This window comes from Sphaeramia orbicularis, chromosome 24, assembly GCF_902148855.1.
Source record: "Sphaeramia orbicularis chromosome 24, fSphaOr1.1, whole genome shotgun sequence".
Lineage (NCBI taxonomy): Eukaryota > Metazoa > Chordata > Actinopteri > Kurtiformes > Apogonidae > Sphaeramia > Sphaeramia orbicularis.
This window is the reverse complement of record NC_043979.1, coordinates 47,356,098-47,381,404: the sequence shown is the minus strand read 5'-3', so window position 1 is coordinate 47,381,404 and position 25,307 is coordinate 47,356,098. Positions and strand designations below refer to the sequence as shown.

General features: G+C 35.5%; 1 protein-coding gene across 1 annotated transcript in view; it reads left to right on the top strand.

The window, feature by feature from the left end:
- Positions 1-25,307, top strand: part of LOC115414888 (collagen alpha-1(XII) chain-like) — a 131,951-nt gene that overhangs the window by 57,051 nt on the left and 49,593 nt on the right. Inside the window, 2 exon segments of the mRNA XM_030128249.1 lie at positions 15,693-15,962; positions 21,878-22,144. Coding sequence (XP_029984109.1) covers positions 15,693-15,962; positions 21,878-22,144 — 537 coding nt within the window.

The window sequence follows — 25,307 nt, the reverse complement described above, 5'->3', positions numbered from 1 at the left end:
TCTAATTAACCCTTTAACCCCCGAGACAGTATTTCAGGTCTGTTTCAGGTTCATTAAAGCTGCTGTGAGTATGTGTTTGTGTTCCTTTTCTTCAGTGGTTTTGTTTTACTGTGTGTTTTATGGTCAAAACAGGTGGAATAACAGAAAAAGACAGAGAGGAACTGAAGTTTGACAGGTTTGGACTAAATAAGGCACTCAGAATGGACATCAATAAGAGATTTAGGATGTTGAACATGAACTGTGAACTGGAACACACTGAACAACAACAAGGATTTGAATTTGAGCCCAGTAGTTTTAGTTTTGTGCTTTTTTTTTTTTTTTTTTTTTTATAAGTCAGTCCAGCTGCTTTTTGACACCTGGTTTAACTCCAAAAAGCAGTTGCACGGTCAAAAAAATAAATAAAATAAGCAACAAAATGAAAAAAACAGCCAAAGGGATCAATAAAATGAACAAAAATGATTAATAAACCAACAAATAATAGGTAACATGAGCAAAATAAGCCACAAACCGAACAAAATTGATTAAAAAAATGATGAAAAATAAAAACAAAATGCAGAAAAATAAATAAGCAACTAAATGAACAAAAACAGCCAAAGTGATCAATAAAATGAACAAAAAAGAATAATAAACCAACAAAATAATAAGTAGCATGAACAAAATGAGTCACGAAGTGAAAAAAATTTAAGAAAAAAATAAAAAAAGCAAAATGAAGAAAAATAAATAACATAAGCAAGTAAATGAACAAAAACAGCCAAAGTTATCAATAAAATGAACAAAAATGAATAATAAACATACAAATAAGTAACATGAACAAAATAAGCCACAAACTGAACAAAATTGAAGAAAAAATTTTAAAAAATAAAAACAAAATGTTTTCCTAAATCAGTCCAGTTGCTCTTTGACATACCATTTACATGATCCCTTGAATAATCCGACAACTCTAGAAATCCAATAATGATCAGATCATTAATGTGGATGTAAATGGGCTCAGTGTTTGTAGATGGAGCTCAGACTGAAGCAGACTGAAAACCAAAAAGATTTTATTCCTAATTCAGTCCTTATCTTTGGAACAGTTTCAAAGTGGTCACTGAGCGGAGGTTATAACTTCAATGATTCCAGGTGAATAAAAAAAACCCTGGAATTATGGACAATAACAATAAAAGCTCCTCAGTTTCCTTTGTGTATTTCTAAAAGTACACAATAGTCTGGCAAATATGAAAAAACCCCATAAAGACTGCACTGGGAGTTCAGAATGATGGATGTTTTTCACCTCGCTGTGTTTATACGATCAGGTACCGAGTGGCGGTACGTCATCGTCATAGCCCGTCATCCTTAAGTGCTTCAGTATGGGCTGAATATACAGGACGTCTGTGGATGGCGTTGGCCGAAAAACCACAGAACTAAACGGCTGTGGACGCTACTGCGTTACTGATCTGAGGAAAAGCTGTTCGGTTCACAATAATGGACTGGACTCTTCAACTGCCACAGGACGTAAACAAAACATTACTGCGTTTATTTTATTTTAAAAAGCATTAATAGGCAAAATTAGTCGTAGAAATGAACGCAAGAAAAGAAGAGCAAAAGTGACAACACTGGAGCACACAACACTGGATTAAAACTCTTTCAATTATATGTGGGGATTAGAACATGTAAGAAACAGTGTGATGTTAAATAGAGACAAACCTTAGACAGTGGTTCTCAGTCTTTTTCTGTTGTCCCCCCCTTTGGTGGACGAAAAATCTCCAGGTCCCCCGTCAACCCCAACAACACTGTAACAGTGGTGCAATTATAACTTTTATTGAAAGAAACATCAATATTGTAACAACACTTTTTGCTTTTCCTTGAGTAATTTTTTGTTCAAATTAAAAATAACGTAGATTTTTGCTTGAACAGTACAAATAAACTCAACCAGACTGCCCCCTGAGACGATATTTGTCCAAATAAAAATAGGAAATTTGCAATTATCTACAACTATGACAATAAAGTGACTTTTTTTAGAACAACAAACACATTTTGGAACCAAAGACGAACATGTGACCAATATCAGTGGGTCAGCGAGCTCGTTTCCATTGGACATCTGGGAACATTAAAGTCCAAACTGGTCCAAAACACAAACATGTCTGTCCATGTGTCTTTTCCAGTCCTTGTCCAAACCTAAACTCTTTGTCTCGTCTAGTGACAGATCACCATGGCAGTAGATTTAGTGTGATGGACGTCCATAAAATAAGTCCAAAACATTTGTTTCAGCTGACATATGTTCTAACCTGAAGAACAAAAAAACCCCACCCAGGAGTGATCCCATGGCCTGCCCCACAGTTTGAGAAACACTGACGTAGAAGGAGGTGTTTGAGATTAAGGTTGCACTGATCCAACATGAGGATCGCATATTGGCCCTGATATCAACATTTTAGCTGGATTGGGGATCAGTAAAAGTAAACAATCCATAAGACCGATCCTTCCCCTTTAAAATTTTATGACATGAGCTATGTCATGCATGCCGAACATAATTCTAAAAGTAACGCAATGGAACAAATGTGTTGAACGTATAAAAACAAACTAATGAAACACAGACACCTGAACTTTATCCATAGGCCTGGATTTGGAACTAATTTAATCCTATTAATCCATGTCAGTAATTGGTGTAAAATACAGTTCTTTATCTTTTCATGGTCATCAGATATGACCCATTTGGACGTTCAGAGGCTCCATAGTTACCGTGGAAACACCATCATCTTCTACAACATTGACTCACCAGTAAAACCCATGGAGTTGGATCAATGACAGTGGATGGACACACTGGGTTTATGTTCAGTTAATGAAAAAGTCATTTTTTCTTCAGTTTTCTCTGTTTTTGATGTAATAAACCTCAACTTTAATATGAAGTTTTACGAACATCTACATGATCAGTTTTTTTTTTGTTTTTTTTTTTAAATTTAACCTTTATTTAACCAGGAAAAAGATCCCTTTGAGATTAAGAACCTCTTTTTCAAGGGAGTCCTGGCCAAGACAGCATGAAACACATCACATAGTTACAACATACAATTACCTCATACAGTTACAACAAACAAGTGAATTAAATATAAGAAAAATGCAAAATGCAGAGGATAATATAACAATAAATGGTCATAAATCACTTCAGAAAGGTTAAATAGAGAGAGAATAATACTTTGGGAACTGCAGTAAAAGTAGCTCTGGGTCATAATAATAATAATAATAATAATAATAATAATAATAATAATAATAATCATGGATTAGAATTTCTATAGTGTTAATTTTGACAGCACCACTCATAACCTTACCCCATTGTAACAGACCTCACCTGTAGACTGTGGAGTAGAACTCTCATATCTGACAGTTTTACTGCCTTGCTCAGTGAGTGACTTCACTGTTGTTTTTTCGTTCGTCCTCTGGGCCACCCGTATGAAAATCACAGTCATTCCCTGCAGTTCAAGGTGTCGGAACGGGCCGACGGTTGATGGAACATATGGAGGAGCCAAGTTTATCCAAACTAATAGGCCCGCAGACTTTCCACTGGGACTGAGAGGCTTGGGCAGCAGGGAGTCCCAGACGAGTCCACGCCTCTGCCTTTGTGTCGGACTCGGCTGCTTAGAAACCGGCGTTCGGAATTAAGACCCGTACAGAAGGTGGACAGGTGGACGCTCAGCAGCAGCCGCAAAGACGCCTTTTTTCTGGAGCTTCAAGACAATGTGCAGACAGTCTGTTAGTGTAAGTCCTCAACCACAACAGCAGACGAGCTGCCTGTCAGGAAAAACAGGTTTGATTCAATAAACACAAGCTCAGAAAGTCTGACTCTGCAGGCAGCCAGCTGTCAATCACAGCTGTCAATCAAAGCCTGAGACAAAGCAGACGTCGACGGAGGAGTAATCTACCAAACGACCACCGGGACACTCATTAGTGAGTCCAAATAAAGGGGATGAAACCAGAATGACTGTTCTAGAAGTGACAGCACCCAGTGGCCGTCGTTGGTACTACACTTTATTACATGTAAGCATTAGTTGGTTTCACACATTTTAACAATGAAATGTAACCCCAGCTAACTATCACATAACTTTACAACTAATTTATTTATCACAAGTCATATCACCATCACAATATTGAACAGTGCAAAACATCTGCAAACTTCACCCATAAAGACCCAGTGCTTCTTTTGTGGTAGTTCCAAATGAACTTTTCTGTCTATTTAACATTTCCTAAGTGATTTATCACCAGTTATTATAATAGTGTCCTCTGTATTTTGTGTTTTTTCAGTGAAAATCAGGTATTTTCCCTTATTTAATTCGCAGATCATGTAGATGTTCATGAAAGTTCAGATTAAAGTTGAGGTTTATTACATCAGAAACAGAGAAAACTGAAGAAAAAGTTACTTTTTTCATTAACTGATCATAAACCCAGTGTGTCCATCCACTGTCATTGATCCAACTGCATGGGTTTTACTGGTGATTCAATGTTGTAGAAGATGACTGTGTTTCCATGGTAACTATGGAGCCTCTGAACGTCCAAATATGGTCATATCTGATGACCATGAAAAGATGAAGAACTGTGTTTTACACCAATTATTTACATATATTGATAGGATTAGTGGATCAACAGGTATTAAACAGTTTAGATCAATAGATGGTTTTGGTCACGAGTGAATGTTTGGGTCTGTATGGGTTAAATAGTGCACAGACATAAAATACCATTGATAATAAAAAAAAATACACTTTACTCTTGCATTTAGGCTCTAACAGTGATAGCATTTACATACACACTAGTCAGTTTTCTATTGACCCTCAAATTGTGTGAATATAAGTTGCGCATAAAACTTTACCTAATGGAAAAATGACGATTTTGCCAAAACTCTTGTTTTTCGATTAAAAGTTTTTGCTCTGGTAAGAGGTGGTTTTTTAGGTGTAGCGCAAATGGTATATCATGCAAAACTGCAATGGAAAGACCTTTTTTCGCAGCTAGAGCCGATGTTGACGGACAAGCAGTATGTGTGGACACATCAGGAAACCCAATCATTTTTTAATTTAGTACAAGATAAAGGGGTGATATATAATAATAATGAATATATCTGTAAATCAACACCATATTTACGTTCGTCGCCATGTTTATGGAATGACTTCTCGTGTCATCTCGCAATAATAAATAAACAATTTATCGCATTTGTGATTTAATGGAAAAACCGACATTATGCACTTCTGTTTTTTCGACATTTAGTAAATGTTGGTAAAGTTTTGTGCAGATGTCCAGTGGAAAAGTAACTACTGAGAGTCTGTTTTTTCCTAAATTATATTCCCTAAATAAGACAATATTCTAAGCTAATATCGGAGAATATTGTTTTTTTGATGAAATCAGGCTGAGTCATGTTATCGCTCTTTTTCTTCATGTGTAACTCAGTTACATAACTTCACCACCACAAAGATGCTTTAACATTATCATTAATTACCTTTATCATTACCAGCTTTATTTACTTTTACAGTCGATCATCTGTTCTTGTCCAGTGAAAACCACATATTGTCTGATGTGTTCATGTTTCTGTGATAAACTATAGAATGAGTCTTTCCTTAACAGGATTTTCCTGCTTCTAAAAGTGAATGAACTCTGTAAAAATGATACTTGCAGGCTTTTACGGACAGCGTAGTATGTTCCCAGAGTGTTTTAGTACTTAAAGTAAGAAGAGCAGCTGTAGACGGACATAAAGAGACACTATAGATGATAAATGGAGGTAGTTTGATGCAGTGCAGACTTTACACAGACAGACAGAAACATGGATAAATGACTGAATAAACAGATGCATGGACGTGTAATAGGGAGGAGATAGACAGTTGGATGGATGGTTGAATAGATCAATAGACAGATAAATGGATGGATAGACGAGTGGGACGGTGGCAGCAGTGGAAATATCTTCAGAAGTGCATTAAGTTTCCTGTGGTTTTTTGCTCAGATTTGCTCAGTGATGGACTGTGGAAAAATAGGTTTGATTTGAGGCGTCTGCAGAGCGCCACATATTCCACACTCACATGTGACGGCTGTCTGTGGCCGACTCCAGCCTCAGCTTCTTCCACAGTAAGACAGCGGCGCTCGAAACACATGATAAAAAATGCGGAGGGCCGTGGAGAGCTCCCAGATTCATACTAATGGAGGCTGCAGTGGCGTCTGTGTGGTGACGACCGCACCACGGCAACGACCCCACTGCACATGTGCAAAAACAACCCAGTACATGCATCAAAGCAGCAGCACAACTGATGCATTGACTGGAGAAGTATTACAACATCGATCAAACTGAAAGCCTGACCCGACTCCTTCTGCAGCTTTGACAGCCTGGATTAACTCTTTAAACGCCAAACTCTCAATATTATGACAAGTAAAATAACTGACTGAAACAGACCATAATAACTCCAGATAGTTCCCAAATGTTGATACCACCTCCCACCAACAGATGGCAGACATGTGCCCCTTCAATCCTAACACCATTTTAGGACATGTTTCTGTTCAAAGAGAAGAAGAAAATCCAGTTTAAAGCATGGTTTAGTAAGGAAGTAAAGCTTATTTTGTTTTAGTTTGGATAAATAAGGACAGATTTGGATTAAAAACACTCTATTAATGTTTAAGTTAATTTATTTTAACCTCCTAAAACCCAGCTATGGGTTTTCTGTCCACATTTGTGGACAAGAGTTTCACAACTTTATACAATAAAAAAAAAAAAAAAAAGAAAAGAAAACTGTCCACCACAAAGGACATTCTATAAAACTGTTAAAAACTGCATCTGAAAAAACTGTTGCATTATGATGTTTCCAATATAGACACTTATTTAATAAAAAACAAAACAAGCTTGTACTAACATTTCCTGGGTCTTAGAAGGTTAAGAATAAAATGACAAAAAACCAAAAAAACCAAAAACCAAAACAAAACAAAAAAACCCACAAAGAAAACATCAACGTAAATATGTTCAGAACTTAATTTTACTACAATTTCAATTCAATTCAATTCAATTCAATTCAACTTTATTTGTACAGCCCAATATCACAACAAGGTTATCTCAAAGGGCTTTACAGAGTCAGTTGGAGTAAACAACAGTCAAATAAACAGCAAGAAAATGAGTAGTGTCCAGGGCATCCCCCGTCCTTAGACCCTCCTTCTCGGCAAGGAAAAACTCAAACCCAGTGGGAAAAGGGAGAAACCTCGGGGAGAACCACAGTGAAGGAGAGATCCACTCCCATGGACGGACAGGCTATAGATGCACCAGGACTGATGGACGTCCATTTGCAGATGTAGTTCTAGTCTGAAGGATGCAGTAGGGTGGACACAATTTACATTATCCAAAATAGAAGTCGATTGATATGCATTTTTCTAAGGCCGATGCGGATTTTTAAAAATTTGGTCAACCAATGGCCGATACCTGCAGTTGATTTTTGAGGCTGATATTTAAGGCAGATTTTTTTTTAAAGCACATTGACCATAAAATACAATGAAACACTCAAATAATTAAGATTTTTATGCAGCAATATAAATGAAATTATTAATACACATAGACATAGTACTGTTTTAACATTTATAGAACTTAAGGTGCTGCCCACACAGGTGCCAGATCAAATATCTTCTCACATTTTTACTACTGATCAAATATCGGCTTTAATGAAGGCCAATGGTCAATATAAAAAAAAATCAATATATCAGTCTAGCTCTAATCCAAAATGGCTGCCTCCCTGTGACGTCACCATATGCAAATTTATTGAGAACATTTACTCCCATTGTAAACTTTGGGTCATACCCAATATTTTTCTCATTTACTTTATGACTTTATCTCTAAACACTTCCAAGATACAGCTTTTTGAAATCTTAATATCAAAATTTAATATTTTTTGATTTTTTTTTGTTTACTGAACCATATTAAAAACATGTCATAATTTTGACCTGCTCAAAAGTAAGAATTTTTACTCATGTTTTCCTACTTAAAAAGTTAATTAAAATAGCATTTATAGTTTTATTTTTCAATATTTTCAACATTTTTGTATATGATGTTTTAAAAATGAGCAGAAACTGATAAATCGTGATGCTTTTTTTATTTATTAAGTCATGTTTTTAATTAGAAAATGAAAAACTGGATGTTGAGGTAATATGAGAATATCAGAACACACCTTTGACTCATGGTTTTGTGGTTCATGGTGATAATTTTGTCAATTTTCTCGGAAAGCTGAACTTCTGTACGTCCATTTCGTATTCCGTGTGTTATTTTTATGCACATGTGAACTTGTAATGTTAGTTTTTTGTTGATTCGAACTCAGTGTTTGTGTCGTTTGTAACAGTTGTGGGTTCGTCTGTTTTCTGTATCAGTTGGCCCAGCCTTCAGTCTGATTTATGTGGTCTCCGTCTGCTGATTACACGCCTGGATCTGATGGTTGGTGATAATTATCACGCTGTGGAAACTTGGCACATCAGTCTTTCCAGCGCCTCTTCCGCACAAACCGTCACCTTCTCTAAACTGAAGGATTATAATTCGATCACGGGCCTCCTTCATCCTCCTCCATTCACAAATATTTCCAGTGGTCTGCCGTCTGCGTCTAGGAAAGACAGCGAATGTCCAAAGTGCAGAGGATTAGATTTGGTCTCAGTTGGTTAAACAAATCTATGAAGGTTTTGGCTTCTGTGTGAGTCAGCGCTTCAGAAAGATGAGACGAGGTGAAAACGCCTCAGCTCCGTCTGCATTGGTTTCATGTGTTCTGAATATGGGTCGGTGTCATTTTTTTTTTTTAAATTTTAACCCATAAAGTTCCAAAATATGTTTTTTTTTCTATATTTTAGTTTTCTTAAGTAATTTATCAGCACTTATCATAATATTATCCTTTCTATTTTGCTTTTTTTTTGTGAAAATCAAGTATTTTCCTGTATTTAATTCACTGATCATGTAGATGTTCGTGAAATCTTAGGCCCAGTTTACATGACAGCGCTCTCTGGTGAAAACAGTCAAATATTTGATCAGATGGGCCTTTTGTTTAGACAGCAGTGGCGGTTTTGGGGGTTGAAAATGCAAAAAGGTGAAACCACCTTCCAGAGTGTAGATCTTCAAAATGCTCCACTCTAGCGTCACGGTCTAAAGGGTTGAAAATGCAAAACTGCGTGCATACTACATCTATAAATAGGACATTTCACACACTTTTGCATGTCCGTATGCATACAGATTTTCCCCCCAAAGCGCACGTGTAAATACATAATTAAAAGTGAGAACGCAATGCCACTTTTTCGTTTTTGGTTCAGATTATTACCATCTAAACATAGTCTTAGAATAAAGTTTAGGGTTATTAAATTAGAAACAGAGAAAAGTGAAGAAAAAGTGTCTTTTTCAGTCCAATCTGTCATTAACTGAACATAAACCCTGTATTTAGCATTTTTTCAGTGAAAATCAGGTATTTTCCATTATTATTTTACTGACCATGTAGATGTTCATAAAATCTTAGATTAAAGTTGGGGGTTATTTTATCAGAAACAGAGAAAACTGAGGAAAAAGTGACTTTTTCAGTAAAATCTGTCATTAACTGAACATAAACCCAGTGTGTCCATCCACTGTCACTGATCCATCTCCATGGGTTTTACTGGTGAATCAATGTTGTAGAATATGATGGTGTTTCCACAGTAACTATGGAGCCTCTGAACGTCCAAATATGGTCATATCTGATGACCATGAAAAGATGAAGAACTGTATTTTACACCAATTATTTCCATGTATTGATAGGATTAGTGGATCAACAGGTATTAAACAGCTTACACCAGTAGATGGTTTTGGTCGACAGTGGATGGTTTTGGTCTTTAAGGGTTAATGACCTTTATGGTCACAATTAATGATTCATATCAAATTGCTATCACTATATTAGCATAAAAAACACAGGGAAAGCTTCTGATCCCTGTATTCAACCCACAACAAAACCACTGAATGATCCAAAGAAACAAAAACAACCAGATAAACCAAAGACAACATTTCTATTGCATATATTTAAAGCTAAAATAGTGTCACCTAATGGAGCGTCATTCACTAATTCCAATTCTTTATCTGTTCAATTGTGATTATTCTTCAGAATCCTTGTAAAATTAACAGTTTGACATTTCTGGGAAAAATGTCTCTAATAGTTTATATCTGAAACATGTTTACATCCTATATCTCAAGTTTCTGTTTTCCGATTTATATCTTGGTGTTTTTATGTCAGATCCTCATGAACGGGATATCTTACAGCTGTAGACGTGATGTGTCCCAATATTTATGTCCATATAATTTAGAAACATCAGTATTTCCTTAAAGTTTAATGGGAGATTTTTCTTCTTCAGTGACATGTGAAGAAAGTCGATGGTTAGTTGTGGTAGAAAATTATTATTTACAGTCAGAGCAGGAAAAACATTTTAGAAACTTAAAGGAAGAACATTTAAAATCATAGTCATGGATAAAAAACACAAACCAAAAAACCAAATCAGTGTTGAGAGAAATTAAGTCCAAACCATCTCTGAGGCATTTTAGAAGCAAAGATAACAATTGAACCCAGACTAACCAATGCAATGATATTTATCCCATAATATAAAACTATATTCTGACATCAGTCAATATTGTTTTGTTAGAAAAGAAACACCTGAATTCAATGTGTCCACATACTTTTGTCCATATAATGTAGTTCAACAAAGGTCGAGGGATCATTAGAAAAGGATACATCTCAACCACTGTCATCGCCAACACTGCAGTTAAATTTGTAAAATTCATTCAGCTTCGTGGCTGCAAAAGACACGAGTTCCTGAAGTTGAAGTCAGTGGAAAGAATGTTGAAGTCTGTCATGAAGGATGGACTAGAGTGAGTAAAAAAAGGCCAATAAACTGTAAGCAGAGTGGTTCCTTTCAGTGTTCTTCTTCTGGCTGAGTCCATGCTCCGGGTTCATCCGGTTCCTGACATGTTTTATGTCGTCTTTCTCTGACGTCTCCGTCTCTAACGAAGCCCTCCTTAGCGTGTGTTCTTCAGTCCCGTCTGTCCTTTATGGCTGTGGTGAGATCAGCGCTGCTGTCCAGTCGATGGCCTTTTAATAGTTTCCATTTCTGAGGAGAATCTGATCTGCCAGCACAGCCAAAGGGAGCTTTTGTTGTAAAGGGAAGATGAAGCTTAAAAAAAAGGGACAAATACTGGACAGAACACATGAGCAAACCCGGCCTGTACGACTTTATATGACATAAAAAACTGTACAGCTGAGTTACACAACATCAACTGGAGGGAATTTCACACAAATAGTAGTTGCAAAATCAGTCAACCCTGTAAGGCCTACCGTTATAACAGGCTGTTTATTTATGTATTTTGTTTATTTATCTATTTATGTTGTTTTTGCAATAGTCTTTTTTGCTGATTCTTTTGCACTTTTTTTCCAGGAAAAACTCAGCTTTCAATATCTGACCATTAATTATCATTATTATATGTAATAAATATTCAAAACAGTGTGTTACAGCAAAAAAAAAAATTAAATTGTAAATATTTCATGTTAAAAATGCTTTTTTAGAGCATTGTCACCATGTTGCAGCTGCTTTTAATTACTCACTAAAACGCTGCTAAAAGTAATAAAAATGTTCCATCTCTCACAGACTGCACTCTGCTGCTCTCTGCTCCGCCCACTTCCACTTTTCTCCCTCAGCCAAGGCATACATTTATATAATATTTTAAGTACAGCTATCAATGAGCTATACAAACTGGAAAAATACAGTTTAAAAACTGTGAAAATAATGCAAAACCCCAGCAAAACTCAACAAAAACATGTCAAAACACACTAGTAGAACACTTAAAAACAGAACTTTCACTTTTAAATACAATTATTTCAAGAATTCTCCGCAAAACGACAACTATAACCTATCTAAAGTGCTGCAAAAAATAATAAAAATCTACCTTCTCTCTCTCACTGACTGCACTCTGCTGCTCTTAGCTCCGCCCACTTCCAGCCAATGCAGATGTCCACCCTATTGTGTTATATATCAAACGAAAGCTCAGAATCTCAGCTTTCAGATGCTGTTTGAATTCTGTCAATAGCTGTGAATGTAGACATATGTCACAGGAAAAGGGTTAATGTTCACAAAGACTTTATGGGAAAACTTCTGTTAAACATGTTACTTTACTAGATCTCAAGTTTTATGCTTTATGCTTCAACAAAAAGGCTGAAAAAAGTGACAGAAAATGGCTGATCTGATCTTTAAAGCTTCCTCTGTACATTTCTACGCTACATGTTTTAAACTAAATATGCATTTGGTTTCATCATTACTCAATATAACGTCAGCATTATTGTGTTTTAATGGCTCTTGGTGCTTTTCAACCAACTGTAAGAGAAATTATGCAAACAAGCATGAGTGTATTTTATGGAGCACAAAGTCTGAGGTTCAAGTTGAAGCCAGAAAAAACATAACGCAATCAAGACAAACACACTGAACAACAAGAAAATCAAATCAAGATCAGCTACTCAAAGAAAAGACTCAAAACTGCTGGAACTGACAATGAAACCTCATAGAATACAATAATAATTAAAGAGGCAAAGAATAGACCAGACCAGTATGATCACACATACGCATTAAAACCAATAAATGACGATAGCACGGGAGTTAAACCCAATGAAAAGTCATAAAATAGTGAATGGAACCCATAAACCAATACGAAATAATTAACAAAATAATAGTTAATATACTCTCACATGTAGTATACATATATATTCTATGTATGCTGTTTTTTAAAATATACTTTTCTCTACTCAGTATGCATTTTATTGTCCTAAAAGTTTTTTTTATTTGTTTATTTAATGATTTTTGAGGGTTGACTTTTGAGTAGCTTTAGCATAAGACAGCAGGGTTTGGTTTAATACAAAAAAACCTCAAATATACTATAGTATAATGTAATAAAAATGACTCACTTTATTTATCATAGACTGACTTGTTTCCATGTTGGCTTTTTAGAATCTGAAGTGACCATATCTGGACAAAAGGGGTGAGCTAATGCTAAACTCTAGCTCACAGACTCGGTAAAATGATACAATTCATCAAGAACTGCATAAAAAAGTTAATTTAACGGAGTGATATAAATTTACGGAGTCAGAACTCTTTTCAGCAGTACCTAGTGGTGGTCAGTGGTGTTACAACTTTAAGAAACTCAAGCATTGGCTTCATTTAGGAACCGAGGTTCTTTCCCTTTGGTATTTATTAGTATTTTAACCAAACTGTGGTCTTTTCCTCACCATAACCAAACCAAAACACTTATTATTTAAACCTAAACCCATCAGGAGCCAGAATATGAAGACAAATCTTTCAATAGTTGCTTTTCCATTGACCCTCAAATTGCGCAAATATAACTTGTGCATAAAAATTAACCTAATGGAGAAATGTCAATTTCGCCAAAAGTCTTATTTTTCAATTGAAGGTTTTTGTGCTGGCAAGAGGTGATTTTTTTTGGGCGTAGCGCAAATGGTATATCACGTAAAACTGCAATGGAAAGTCCTTTTTTTGCAACTAGAGTCAAGTGAATAAAAAAAACTGGATGTTGACGGAAGCGAAGAAGACGAAGAAACATGTGTTGGTATCTGTGGACACACCAGGAAACCCGATCATTTTTTTATTTGTTAGGAGATAGAGGGGAAATATATTATAATAATGAATATATCTGTAAATCAACACCATATTTATGTTCATCACCATGTTTATGGAACGACTTCTCGTGTCATCTCACCATAATAAATAAACAAATCATCGCATTTATGATTTAATGGAAAAACCGACTTTACGCACTTGTTTTTTCGCCGTTTAGGAAATATTGGTTAAGTTTTGTGCAGACGTCCGATGGAAAAGTGACTTCTGATTTTAGTGGATGGTTTCAGAATTTTTTAAATCATGCAAAAATAAACAATTTAAGAATTCTGAACAAATACAAAATTGTGAAAAAACGAAGTTTAAAGTGTGTCTAATATGTTCACTCTAGTCGCTTTTCCTTTGACCCTCAAATTGCGCAAATATAACTTGTGTGTAAAAACTTATCTAATGGAGAAATGACAATTTCGCCAAAAGTCTCATTTTTCGATTAAAAGTTTTTGCGCTGGCAAGAGGTGGTTTTTCAGGTGTAGCGCAAATGGTATATCACAAAACTGTAATGGAAAGACCTTTTTCGCAACTAGAGTCAGGTGAATTAAAAAAATGGATTTTGACGGACGTTACAACAAGCGCAGAAGATGAAGAAACGTAGGTATGTGTGGACACACCAGGAAACCACATCATTTTATAATTTAGTTGGAGATAGAGGGGTAAAATATAATAATAATGAATATATCTGTAAATCAACACCATATTTACGTTCATGTTTATGGAATGACTTCTTGTGTCATCTCGCAATAATAAATAAACAAATCATCGCATTTGTGATTTAATGGAAAAACCAACATTATGCACTTCTGTTTTTTTGACATTTAGTAAATATCGGGAACGTTTTGCACAGATGTCCAATGGAAAAGCGACTAATGACAAATAAGATCCATGGATTTTACATGTGTAAAATGTCAAATTCCACTGCTGGGGTTGACTTTAAAGCTTTAACTGAACATTAACAACCGAAAGAGGTGTTCAAGTTATATTAAGCTTGCATTTTTGTCTTCTTTTGTCATTTCGTCTCACTTGATATTGTGGTTTTATAGTCATTTGCTTAAAAAAATAAAATCCACTGCACAGACAAACAGCAGCCGTGAATTAATCTACAAATAGAATCAGGTCTGAAAATGATTAAAATGACATCAGTGAGCCTCGTCAAACTGGGTCATGCTTCCTCACCAGCTTTTAACTCCACATTACTGATGTTCATCTTTCCATACGATTTGTTGACTTGTCTACATGGGTTTTAATTAACCCCTAAATGCCCAGTATTACTTTTATGGCAGTTCCCAAATGAATTTTTCTCTCTATTTAACCTTTCCTAAGTGATTTATCATCATTTATTATAATATTATACTCTGTATTTTGCAATTTTTCAGTGAAAATCAGGTATTCTCGTGTAGATGTTCATAGAGGCGCAGATTATGTTGAAAGTTATCATATCAGAAACAGAGAAAACTGAAGAAAAAGTGACTTTTCCAGCAAAATCTCTCATTAACTGAACATAACCCCAGTGTTTTCATCCACTGTCATTGATCCAACTCCATGGGTTTTACTGGTGAATCAGTGACAGTGAAGATGTCAGTGTTTCCACGGTAACTACGGAGCCTCTGAACGTACAAATGGGTCATATTTGGTTAAACTCCAAAAAGCAGCTCCACAGTCAAAACTCTGCAAAAACACAATAAAAAGAAAAAAGGACAATCACCACAACACTGCAAACAGTAAGAACCAAAACCATAAGGAAAATGGTATAAAAAAGTCCAAACCGCCTGTTTTTATAGTGAGTCGGTCTCACTCACTGCTCTGTGTTTTACCCCCTATTCCACAGGTGGTGGTGGGGGGTCAACTGAGCATGCTCAAATGTCTATGGAAAGAACAAGGTGTATTGTATCAGCACGATTTGAAATTTAACTATTGAGCAAACGGTTGAATTTACATGAATATTTAAATAAATCCTCCATTTAGAACGCTCACCGCTGACACGTCAGGGGTTAAAGGGTTAACTCCTAACATAAACTCATACATGTCCTTGTGATCGTATCTCCCGTTGTTTTCAGAGGTGGGTCCTCCTAGAGACCTGGTCACCAGAGATGTAACCGACTCCAGCTTCGCCGTGTCCTGGACAGCGGCTCCAGGAAACGTCAAGATGTACCAAGTTCGATGGAAGTCTCTGTTTTCCGACGAGTCCGGCGAGAAAAGCGTCCCTGGACACCAGACGGACACGGTGTTGGACGGTCTGAGCCCCGAGACGCTTTACCAGGTTTCTGTCGTCGCCGCCTACGGTTACAAAGACAGCGACGCCCTGACCGGACAGGAAACCACTGACGGTGAGAATCAAACACTCTGAATGAGCTCAAAGAGATGAAGGGCGTAAATACTTAAACCGTCCCAGTGTTTGTGTCCACAACGTCTCTGAGCAAAACACTGTAGGTGACAAAATTAGTGTCAACATCAGGAAGGATAAAACACTTTATTAGGTCTTTTTAGGAACTTATTTTCAACATATTTAACCTTCGCACACATAGAGGTTCTTTTACCACCAAAACCACATAATCTGCACAGCACCGCAGTAATGTCAAAATGTTCTTCATAGAGTTTGTTTTTAACTTTTTACATTTTTTTCTATTTCATCGACCTGAGCCACAAACAAAATTACCAAATACTCAATAACTGTCCTTTTTTTAAACCCTTTAAATGCCATGGTTGGAATGTAAACAAACCATATTGCCTGAGTCAAAAAACACTCTAAATACATATATGCATTTGACTAATTTACATAAATACTGTGACAGGAACAATGAAAATTCATTTAGCAGCAAAAACTATTAGTGAAAAAAAAGGACTGAATAAAAAATATCACACAAAATACTGAAAAATATAAGCAGTGTACAAAAGCTACAAGAATAAATATTAGATATACATATACTACTAAAGTACTACAAAGAGTACTGAAATATACAAAACTCTAAGGATAAGAAACATGTACAACACATAAGGATATATACAGACAATAGAGGATATATACAGACGATATAGGATATATACAGACAATATAGGATATATACAGACACTATAGGATATATACAGACAATATAGGATATATACAGACAATATAGGATATATACAGACAATAGAGGATATATACAGACAATATAGGATATATACAGACAATATAGGATATATACAGACACTATAGGATATATACAGACAATAGAGGATATATACAGACAATATAGGATATATACAGACAATACAGGATATATACAGACAATAGAGGATATATACAGACAATATAGGATATATACAGACAATATAGGATATATACAGACACTATAGGATATATACAGACAATAGAGGATATATATAAGGTAGGATTAACCCATAAGGACCCATTGTGACTTTTGTGTCAGTTCCCAAATGATTTTTTCTCTCTATTTAACCTTTCCTCAGTGATTTATCACCATTTATTATAATATTATCCTCTGAATTTTGCATTTTGTCCAGTGAAAATCATCTGTTTTCCTGTGTTTAATTGACTGATCATGTAGACGTTCATAAAAGTTCAGAGTAAAGTCAAACGTTATTGTATCAAAACAGAGAAAAACTAAAGGAAAGGTGACTTTTTCAGTAAAATATAGCATTAGCTGAAAATAAACCCAGTGTGTCCATCCACTGTCATTGATCCAACTCCATGGGTTTTACTGGTGAATCAATGTTGTAGAAGATGACTGTGTTTCCATGGTAACTACGGAGCCTCTGAAGGTCCAAATGGGTCATATCTGATGACCATGAAAAGATGAAGAACTGTATTTTACACCAATTACTGACATGGATTAATAGGATTAATGCATCAACAGTTTAGAATAGTAGATGCTTTTGTTCATCAGTGGATGTTTGGGTCTTTGTGGGTTAAAAAAGAAAAGGTGCATGGCTGCTGACTATTGCACTGAGGTGGGGTAAGTATTGCACTGTTCATTAGACTTTATGTGTGTAATATAAATGTACATAGCTTTTAAACACTCTATTATATTAAAGCACAATTACAACAACAAATGTATACAATATGTACTAGACAAATATTATCAATATGATAATCAAAGGAATGAATAAGTGTTTAAAACACTGTCGTGTAAAAATGATCATATGGTTATGAGTAATAGTTAGGCCTGTAATGGTACACAAAATTTTTGGTTTGGTACGTTTTCGGTTTTCAAAGCCATGGTTCGGTTTTTTTTGGTTCAGTACGGGAAGAAAGAAAACCCCTCAAAATGTCTATTAATGCATTTATGAATTTTTTAACATTATTCCCCCAATTTTTGGAGACAATAGAATATAGAAAAACAGGAATAATATAATTCTGCTGCTACAAATCAAATAGAAAATAAAATAAATTATTAATATTACTTAATGTATTTTTAACATTAGTATTGCATTTTTCCCTGAAAGGTAGTTTCGAACAAACAAGAAAAATCTAATCACAGTTCTGTCTGTTCACATTCTGCAGAAAAATAACAGAAAAATTCCACATGAAGTGCAACATTAACAAGAGGACAAACTGGTATTCTGTTCAAACAAACTGAAGAGAAACACTGACAACACAATGAACCAAATTATTTATTTTAGGACAGAGAACAAACTGTTTAGGACACTGTGTGTATTTGTGTGTGCCTGTGTGCACGGGGGATTTTATTATTTTCTTTGTCGGAGCCGGGGGGTGGGGGGTGGGGGTGCAGTTATATACCTGGGGGTGCAGTCCATAACTAACGTAACGAACGCTGTCGTGAAACGAAAGTGAAACTTTACATACTTTCAATGTTCTATTTATTCCTCTATCATACAGCGTGTGTGATAGACAGACAGACAGACAGACACACAGACAGACAGACACACAGGCAGACAGACAGAGCTAGTGTCAGTGTTTTAGAACTACCGAAGTTCCTTGGGGCCAAACAACGTCCGTCTTATTAACGTCTCTTTCCTCGTTGGTGCCTTTACCTGAACCTGAACTGATCCAAACCGGACTGGACTGATGGTGGAGGGTCTGCAGTCTCTTCCTTCCAGGTTCACATCATATTTGTTGTTTTTTTTTTTAAACCTTATATCAGCTGCTATTTCATATTTCGGGTCAATGTGTGCTCCTTTATTAAGTCCATGTGAAACTTGTGTGGCTTTAAAGTGCCGCATCGAACGACGTCTTTCGTTCCTTTTTCTTTTTCTCATCATACTGTGCTGTTTCGGTACAGCTGTGGACCGAACCGAACAGGTGTGTACTGAAACAGTTCAGTTCGGTACGTGTACAGGCCTAGTAATAGTAGTTGTAGTTATAGTAGTCAACTACTTTTACTACTATTCTGTTTTTTTGTTTTTTGTTTTATTCATTTGGAGTAAAACTACTTAACAATGACTTTATGGTTGTGAGAAAAATAGCAAAATGTATTTGAAAAAAAAAAAAAAAAAAAAGGATATTATTGAGCCATCTGAACAGGACCCCAGAGCCAGATGTGGCCCTGGAGCCACATGTTGAACACCCAAGACTCATATATTAAAATCAAACCAACCTTAATGAACTTCATGAAGTCATTGATCTGTTGAGTCTGTGCTCTTCAACACACCTTCATACCTTTATAAACTTCCACCAGACTTCCAGTGGTTTCATATTCAGTCGATTTAAATCTGAATAAACGAAACCTTTTCCATTTGAAGGGGACGGTCTAAGTGTCAAAGTGTCTAAGTGTCTAAGTTGCCTGTGATTCATTGGATCGTTAAGCCTCGGGGCGTCAGTCCAGTACATATTGTTCCTCAGTGCATCGTTTCAACAGAAAACGGTTTGTTCAGATCAATCAACACATTGAAAAGTTGGCTGCCGTGCTTTTTTTCCACCAATAAAAACCCTCCAGAGTGAAATCAAACGGTCTCAAAACTGCTCAGGGGATCATTAACTATGCATATTACGCCTGCAAAGTTTGTTTAATCGCTAACAGAATCGGACGAATCAGTAAATTTGGTTTTATAGGCCATGCGGGGGGTAGAGGAAAATGTGGTTAGCATTTCCTCCAACTGATCACCTCTGGGTTAAAGCCTAATTCAAAACCAATTAGTTTTGGCTCCAGGTCGGCGCCGTTACTCAACATGTATGCTTTAATCCAGTTATGAATTCATAGAGATCAGCAGGAAAAGCACTGAGTCAGGGAGTAGGAGGAGACCTGGAAGAAGAATTAATGAAGCAGTGATTAGGAAATGGACAAATGAATGTTCTGCATGAACACGTGGAAGGTGAAAAAGAGAATTAAAGGACTGACTAAAGTCTTTTACTGAACCGCTGGTGATTTGGGCTGAAATAAAACCTGTTATCAGTGGCTAAAAATAAATGAAAATAAAATCATGTAAAGTGCAGCTATTCTTAGCTTATGAGTGAAATAGAATAGAATAGAATAGATTTTTATTGTCACTGTTACAGGAACAATGGTCAGTTTAGCAGCAGATTCTTAAAGTGCTAGATAAAAAAAAAAAAAAAAAAAAAGATAAAAAAATATCACAGAAATATACACTGAAAATTATGAAATTCACAAAAGGCCAACTCTATACTATAGAGAAAAGAAATATATAAAGGATATATACAATGTTTAAAACAAGAAAAAAATAGGTGTATAAGATAAGATTAACCCTCTGGTATCCAGGTGAGCATATTATTCATACTTTAAACCTCATGTTATTAAAGGTTTGATTATTTTTCACAATTTGTTTTAGGTCCGAATTTAGTTAAGTTGTTTGCTCTTTGCATGATTTTTAAAATTCTGATCCATTCACTAAAATCATCCCATTATAAACAATGTTAAATCCCTCCACTAACACCCTTCTACCAAGTGAGTACAAAATTCACACTGACACATTTAGCATTTAACATTTGACCCAGAACCAAAAATAATAAAGGATATTAACCAGTGTTTCCAGGATGGAAAAAATAAAAACATAACTAATCCAATTTTTACATAGTATATTGAAAAAACTAAACAAAGGGGTTAAAAATATTCATTACTCAATATTATTATTGAGTATTTAGTATTTTTGTTTATGGTTCAAGTTGATGAAATGAAATAAAACGTAAAAAGTAAAAAACAAAGTGTATGAAAAAGATTTTAACATTACTACCCCACTGTGCATATTATGCGCTTTTGGTGATTAACGGATACCAAAGAACACATCAGGTAATATTTATCTCAAACCCATGACCTAGCACAATGAATAATAATGTATATTAATCAATGTTGGTGTTAATCACTGACATATGCCAGAATGGAAAAAAACCCTTCAATTTATATGTAGTGTCCTGAAAAAAAAAACTAAATTTTTTCGGTTTTTTGCACCAAAAAATGTGGTTCATTTACATTACAAACATGGAATTTAAAGGGTTAAATATGACATTTATTGAGTTTTTTTTTTTTTTTTTTTTTTTTTTACAGCTGAATTTGATGAAATGCGCAAAAACGTAAAACAAACAAACAAACAAACAAACAAAAAAACAAAAGTATGAAAAAAAATGTGACATTACTACCCTCTTTGTGCAGATTATGTACTTTTGGTGTTTAAATGACCTCTGTGGATACCAGAGGGTTAACACATCAAGTAGTATTTAACTCAAACCCAATGACCTAGTACAACAAATAATAATGTGTATTAACCAGTGTTGGGGTTAATCACTGACATATGCCAAACTGAAGAAAAAAAAAAAACTACTCCAATTTTTATGTAGTGTACAGAAAAAAAAAGACTACTTTTTTTTTTTTTTTGCACCAAAAAATAGAGTTTATTTACATTACAAACATGGAATTTAAAGGGTTAAAATATGACAGTTACTGAGTATTTGGTATTTTTTTACAGCTGAATTTGATAAAATGCAAAAAAAAAGTAAAAAAAAAAGTTTAAAAAAAAAAAAGTATGAACATCTTTTTTGACATTACTACCCCACTGTGCAGATTTTGTTGGTTAAAGGGACCTCTGTGGGTGGGCGCTGAAGGGCGAGTATTTCAGGGTGATGTTATTATTATTTAGTCACCAGGTGGGCAGGTGCATTATGGGTAGAAGCTGTTCCTGAGTCTGTTAGTTCTAGACCTGAGTGTATTTTCCAGTTTGTAGATTATAAATATGTCAGATGTGGTTTTTGTCGTCTGGTTTTAATCCTGATCGTTTGCTCCGTATACCGTCTATTCATTGTGGGGGTTTTTTTTTTTTGGTTTTCTTTCAGCGTCCGCCGCCGCTAAACAGCTGACGGTCTCGGACGAGACTGAGCGAACCATGAAAGTCACATGGACGCCAGCTCCGGGCAAAGTGCTCAACTACCGGCTGAAGTACGTCCCGGCCGGCGGCGGTAAAGAGGTGGCGCTGAAGATCCCGGCGACGCTCAGCTCCACCGTCATGAAGCGCCTGCAGCCCATGACCACCTACGACATCACCGTCCACCCCATCTACAAACGAGGGGAAGGCAAAGCAAGGCAAGGAGTAGGAACGACACGTACGTTGGTCCATAATTCAACCCTCTGAGAGACAGTACACCACAGAAACATGCACCATCCTAACCAAGACCTGTCCTCCTGCTCAGACTCCAAACCAGGGGTGTCAAACATAAGGCCCGCGGCCCAGAACCGGCCCGCCTAAGCCTCCAGTCTGGCCCTTCAGTGTCAAAAATTACACTGAAGATATTAACAGTCATTTTAGTTCAGGTTCCACATTCAGACCAGTGTGATTTAAAGTGGATCAGAACCAGTCAAATAAGAACAGAATAACCTATAAATAATGACAACTGCACATTTTTCTAGTTTTATTTTCCATTACATGAAAATGTGTCTTTTGACAAACTATCCTTTCCCAAAACATATGAATAATATGAACAAATATGAACAACATGACATGTCTTAAGTGTAATTTTACTAATATTCTGCCTATTATTAAATCTGTAAGTTGTAATACACATGCATAAATGATAAGCTGAGGCAGAATGTTGTTAAAATTGCACTTATTTTTCTATAGAAATGTCAGTTTTTTCAGGTTATTCACATCTTTTGTGAAATTATAGCTTGTAAATGTAAATATTTTCATAATTTATAAGATATTAAGTTATTCAAACTTTTTTGGGGGACTAAAACAGGTGTAATTATACCAAATATTCTGCCTGTTATTAAATGTTTGTGTAACATTGTGTGTAATACACATGTGTAAATGATAAGATGAGGCAAAATATTGTTAGAGTTGCACTTATTTTACTAAAGAAATTTCAGTTTTTTCAGGTTATTCCCATCTCTTTATGAAATTATAGTTTGTAAATGTAAATATTGTGATAATTTATAAGATATTAAGTTATTCATAATTTTTTTGGGACTAAAACAGGTGTAATTATACCAATATTCTGCCCGTTATTAAATGTTTTGTAGATCCACTGTGATCTGTAAATTATAAAATACATGTGTAAATGATAAACTGAGGCAGAATATTGGTAAAATTGCGCTTATTTTTCTCAATAAATTTCAGGTTGTTCATGTTATTCATATTTTTAAAGGATAGTTTGTAGATGTAAACACTCTCATATTGTCTTTTTTTCACTCTAAAACACAGAGAAAGGTTCAGAGTTGACATTATTTCTAGGTTCTTATTTTTGGTGTGTGGCCCCTGAACTAAAGTAACTTGGACACCCCTGCTCTAAACTGGTGTTTTTCATCAGTCCTACCAAACCTCACGCAGAAAACACAAATGTTGTGGATGAAAAAAAAAAAATGTATAAAGCAGTTTCTCAGTTCAAAACCCAACTAATCAATTTCATGTGTCCTCTAGGCCTTTTACTTTCTTACCTCCGCCAAGGAGGTTCTGTTTTTGCTGGCGCTGGTTTGTCTGTCTGTTTGTCTGTCCGTGTGCAAGATAACTCAAAAAGTTATGGACAGATTTGGATGAAAATTTCAGGAAATGTTGATACTGGCACAAGGGACAAATGATTAAATTGTGGTGGTGATTTGGGGGGGGGGCACTGATCTGCCTTGGTGGAGGTCTGCACTCTCTGAGTACTTCTAGTTTAAAATGTTTTAAATTGATCTACATTTAGTGCTGAATGACCTCAAACTGACTAAAGCACAAGTGATGAAATTTTACCTACAAACATAAAGATGTTCTGGTTCTGACATCTGGCTCATTTAACACTTCATGGGTGTCAAACATGTGGGCTGTGGGCCAAAACCGGCCCGGCAGAGGTTCCACTCCAGCCCATCAGTACAAAAATTACACTGAAAATATGAACAGTCAAAGTTGTTTTAGTTCAGGTTCCACATTCACAACAATATGATCTCTTATTAAAATTTTATTGATTTATTGATTTGTTTTGCACATACATAACACTGATCAAACACATAATAAAACAGGAAAGACAATAAAACAATGTTCTGCCTGTTACTGTTAATGTTCTGTGTTTTTGTAGATCCAATCTATAATATAGATAAACTGATACAATGAGGCGTAATATTGCTAAAACTGCACTTATTTTTCTTACAAAATTTCATTTTTTTTGCATTATTCACATCATTTTTGTGAAAGTATAGTTTGTAAATGTAAATATTCTCATAATTTAATGTTATTTTTTGCACTGAAACAACAGTTCAATTAGGAGTTGTCATTATTTATGGTTTAATTTGTTATTATTTTATTGGTCTAACCCCTTTTTGGCCTGAATGTGGAACCTGAAACATAATGAGTTTGACATCCCTGCTTTAGTTTCTTTCTTCTACTCATGTTCTGCGGACGATGGTCGGATTCCTCGTCCTGGTTTCGACTCAAACCCAGACTTTAGGCCTGAACGTTGGATCGACTCTGACTGAGAAGCAGTGTTTTTTTTTCCCACAACATTCAAGTCCCAGTTGAACACGTGCTCAGCTCCACGCCACCGTTACTAACACACAGCATGACACCAGGCTTCTTAACACAGTCAAGGATTTGTATTATGGACTAATGACAGTCTGGCTTCAACGTGCTGTGGCTCATCTTACAAACCAAAGGGTGTCCAACGTACAGCCCGTGGGCCAGAACCGGGCCGCCAAAGGGTCTAGTCTGGCCCATCAGCGCAAAAACAGACACAATCAGTGGTGTCAACATGATTTTAGTTTAGTATTACTGTCATAATAACCGGAAAATAATGACAACTCCATATTTGTCTTTTGGTTTTAGTGTGAAAAAAATAAAATGACAATGAAAATATTTACATTTACAAACTATCCTGTAACAAAAAATATAAATAATATGAACAAATATGAAGAAAATGAAAGCGAATTAAGTGTAATTGTACCAATATTCTGTCTGTTGTTAAATGTTTTGTGTATTTGTAGATCCACGGTGATCTGTACATTATAATGTACATGTGAAAATGATAAACTGAGGTAAAATATTGGTAAAATCACACTAATTATGATTATTATTATTTTTCTTTTTATAATTCAAGTTTTTATTAGAGTTTTCACTTGGCACACGACAATCATACAATGTTGCTTAGTGTTAACAAAGAGGGCTTCTATACATACAACATGTTTTTTTTTTTTAAGGTTTTGACATTTATTTATTTATTTTTGACACTTAGTTTTTATTATTTATCCTTTTATCACACAGAACATAACAAACAACAATCGGCAATATATAATAGTCAC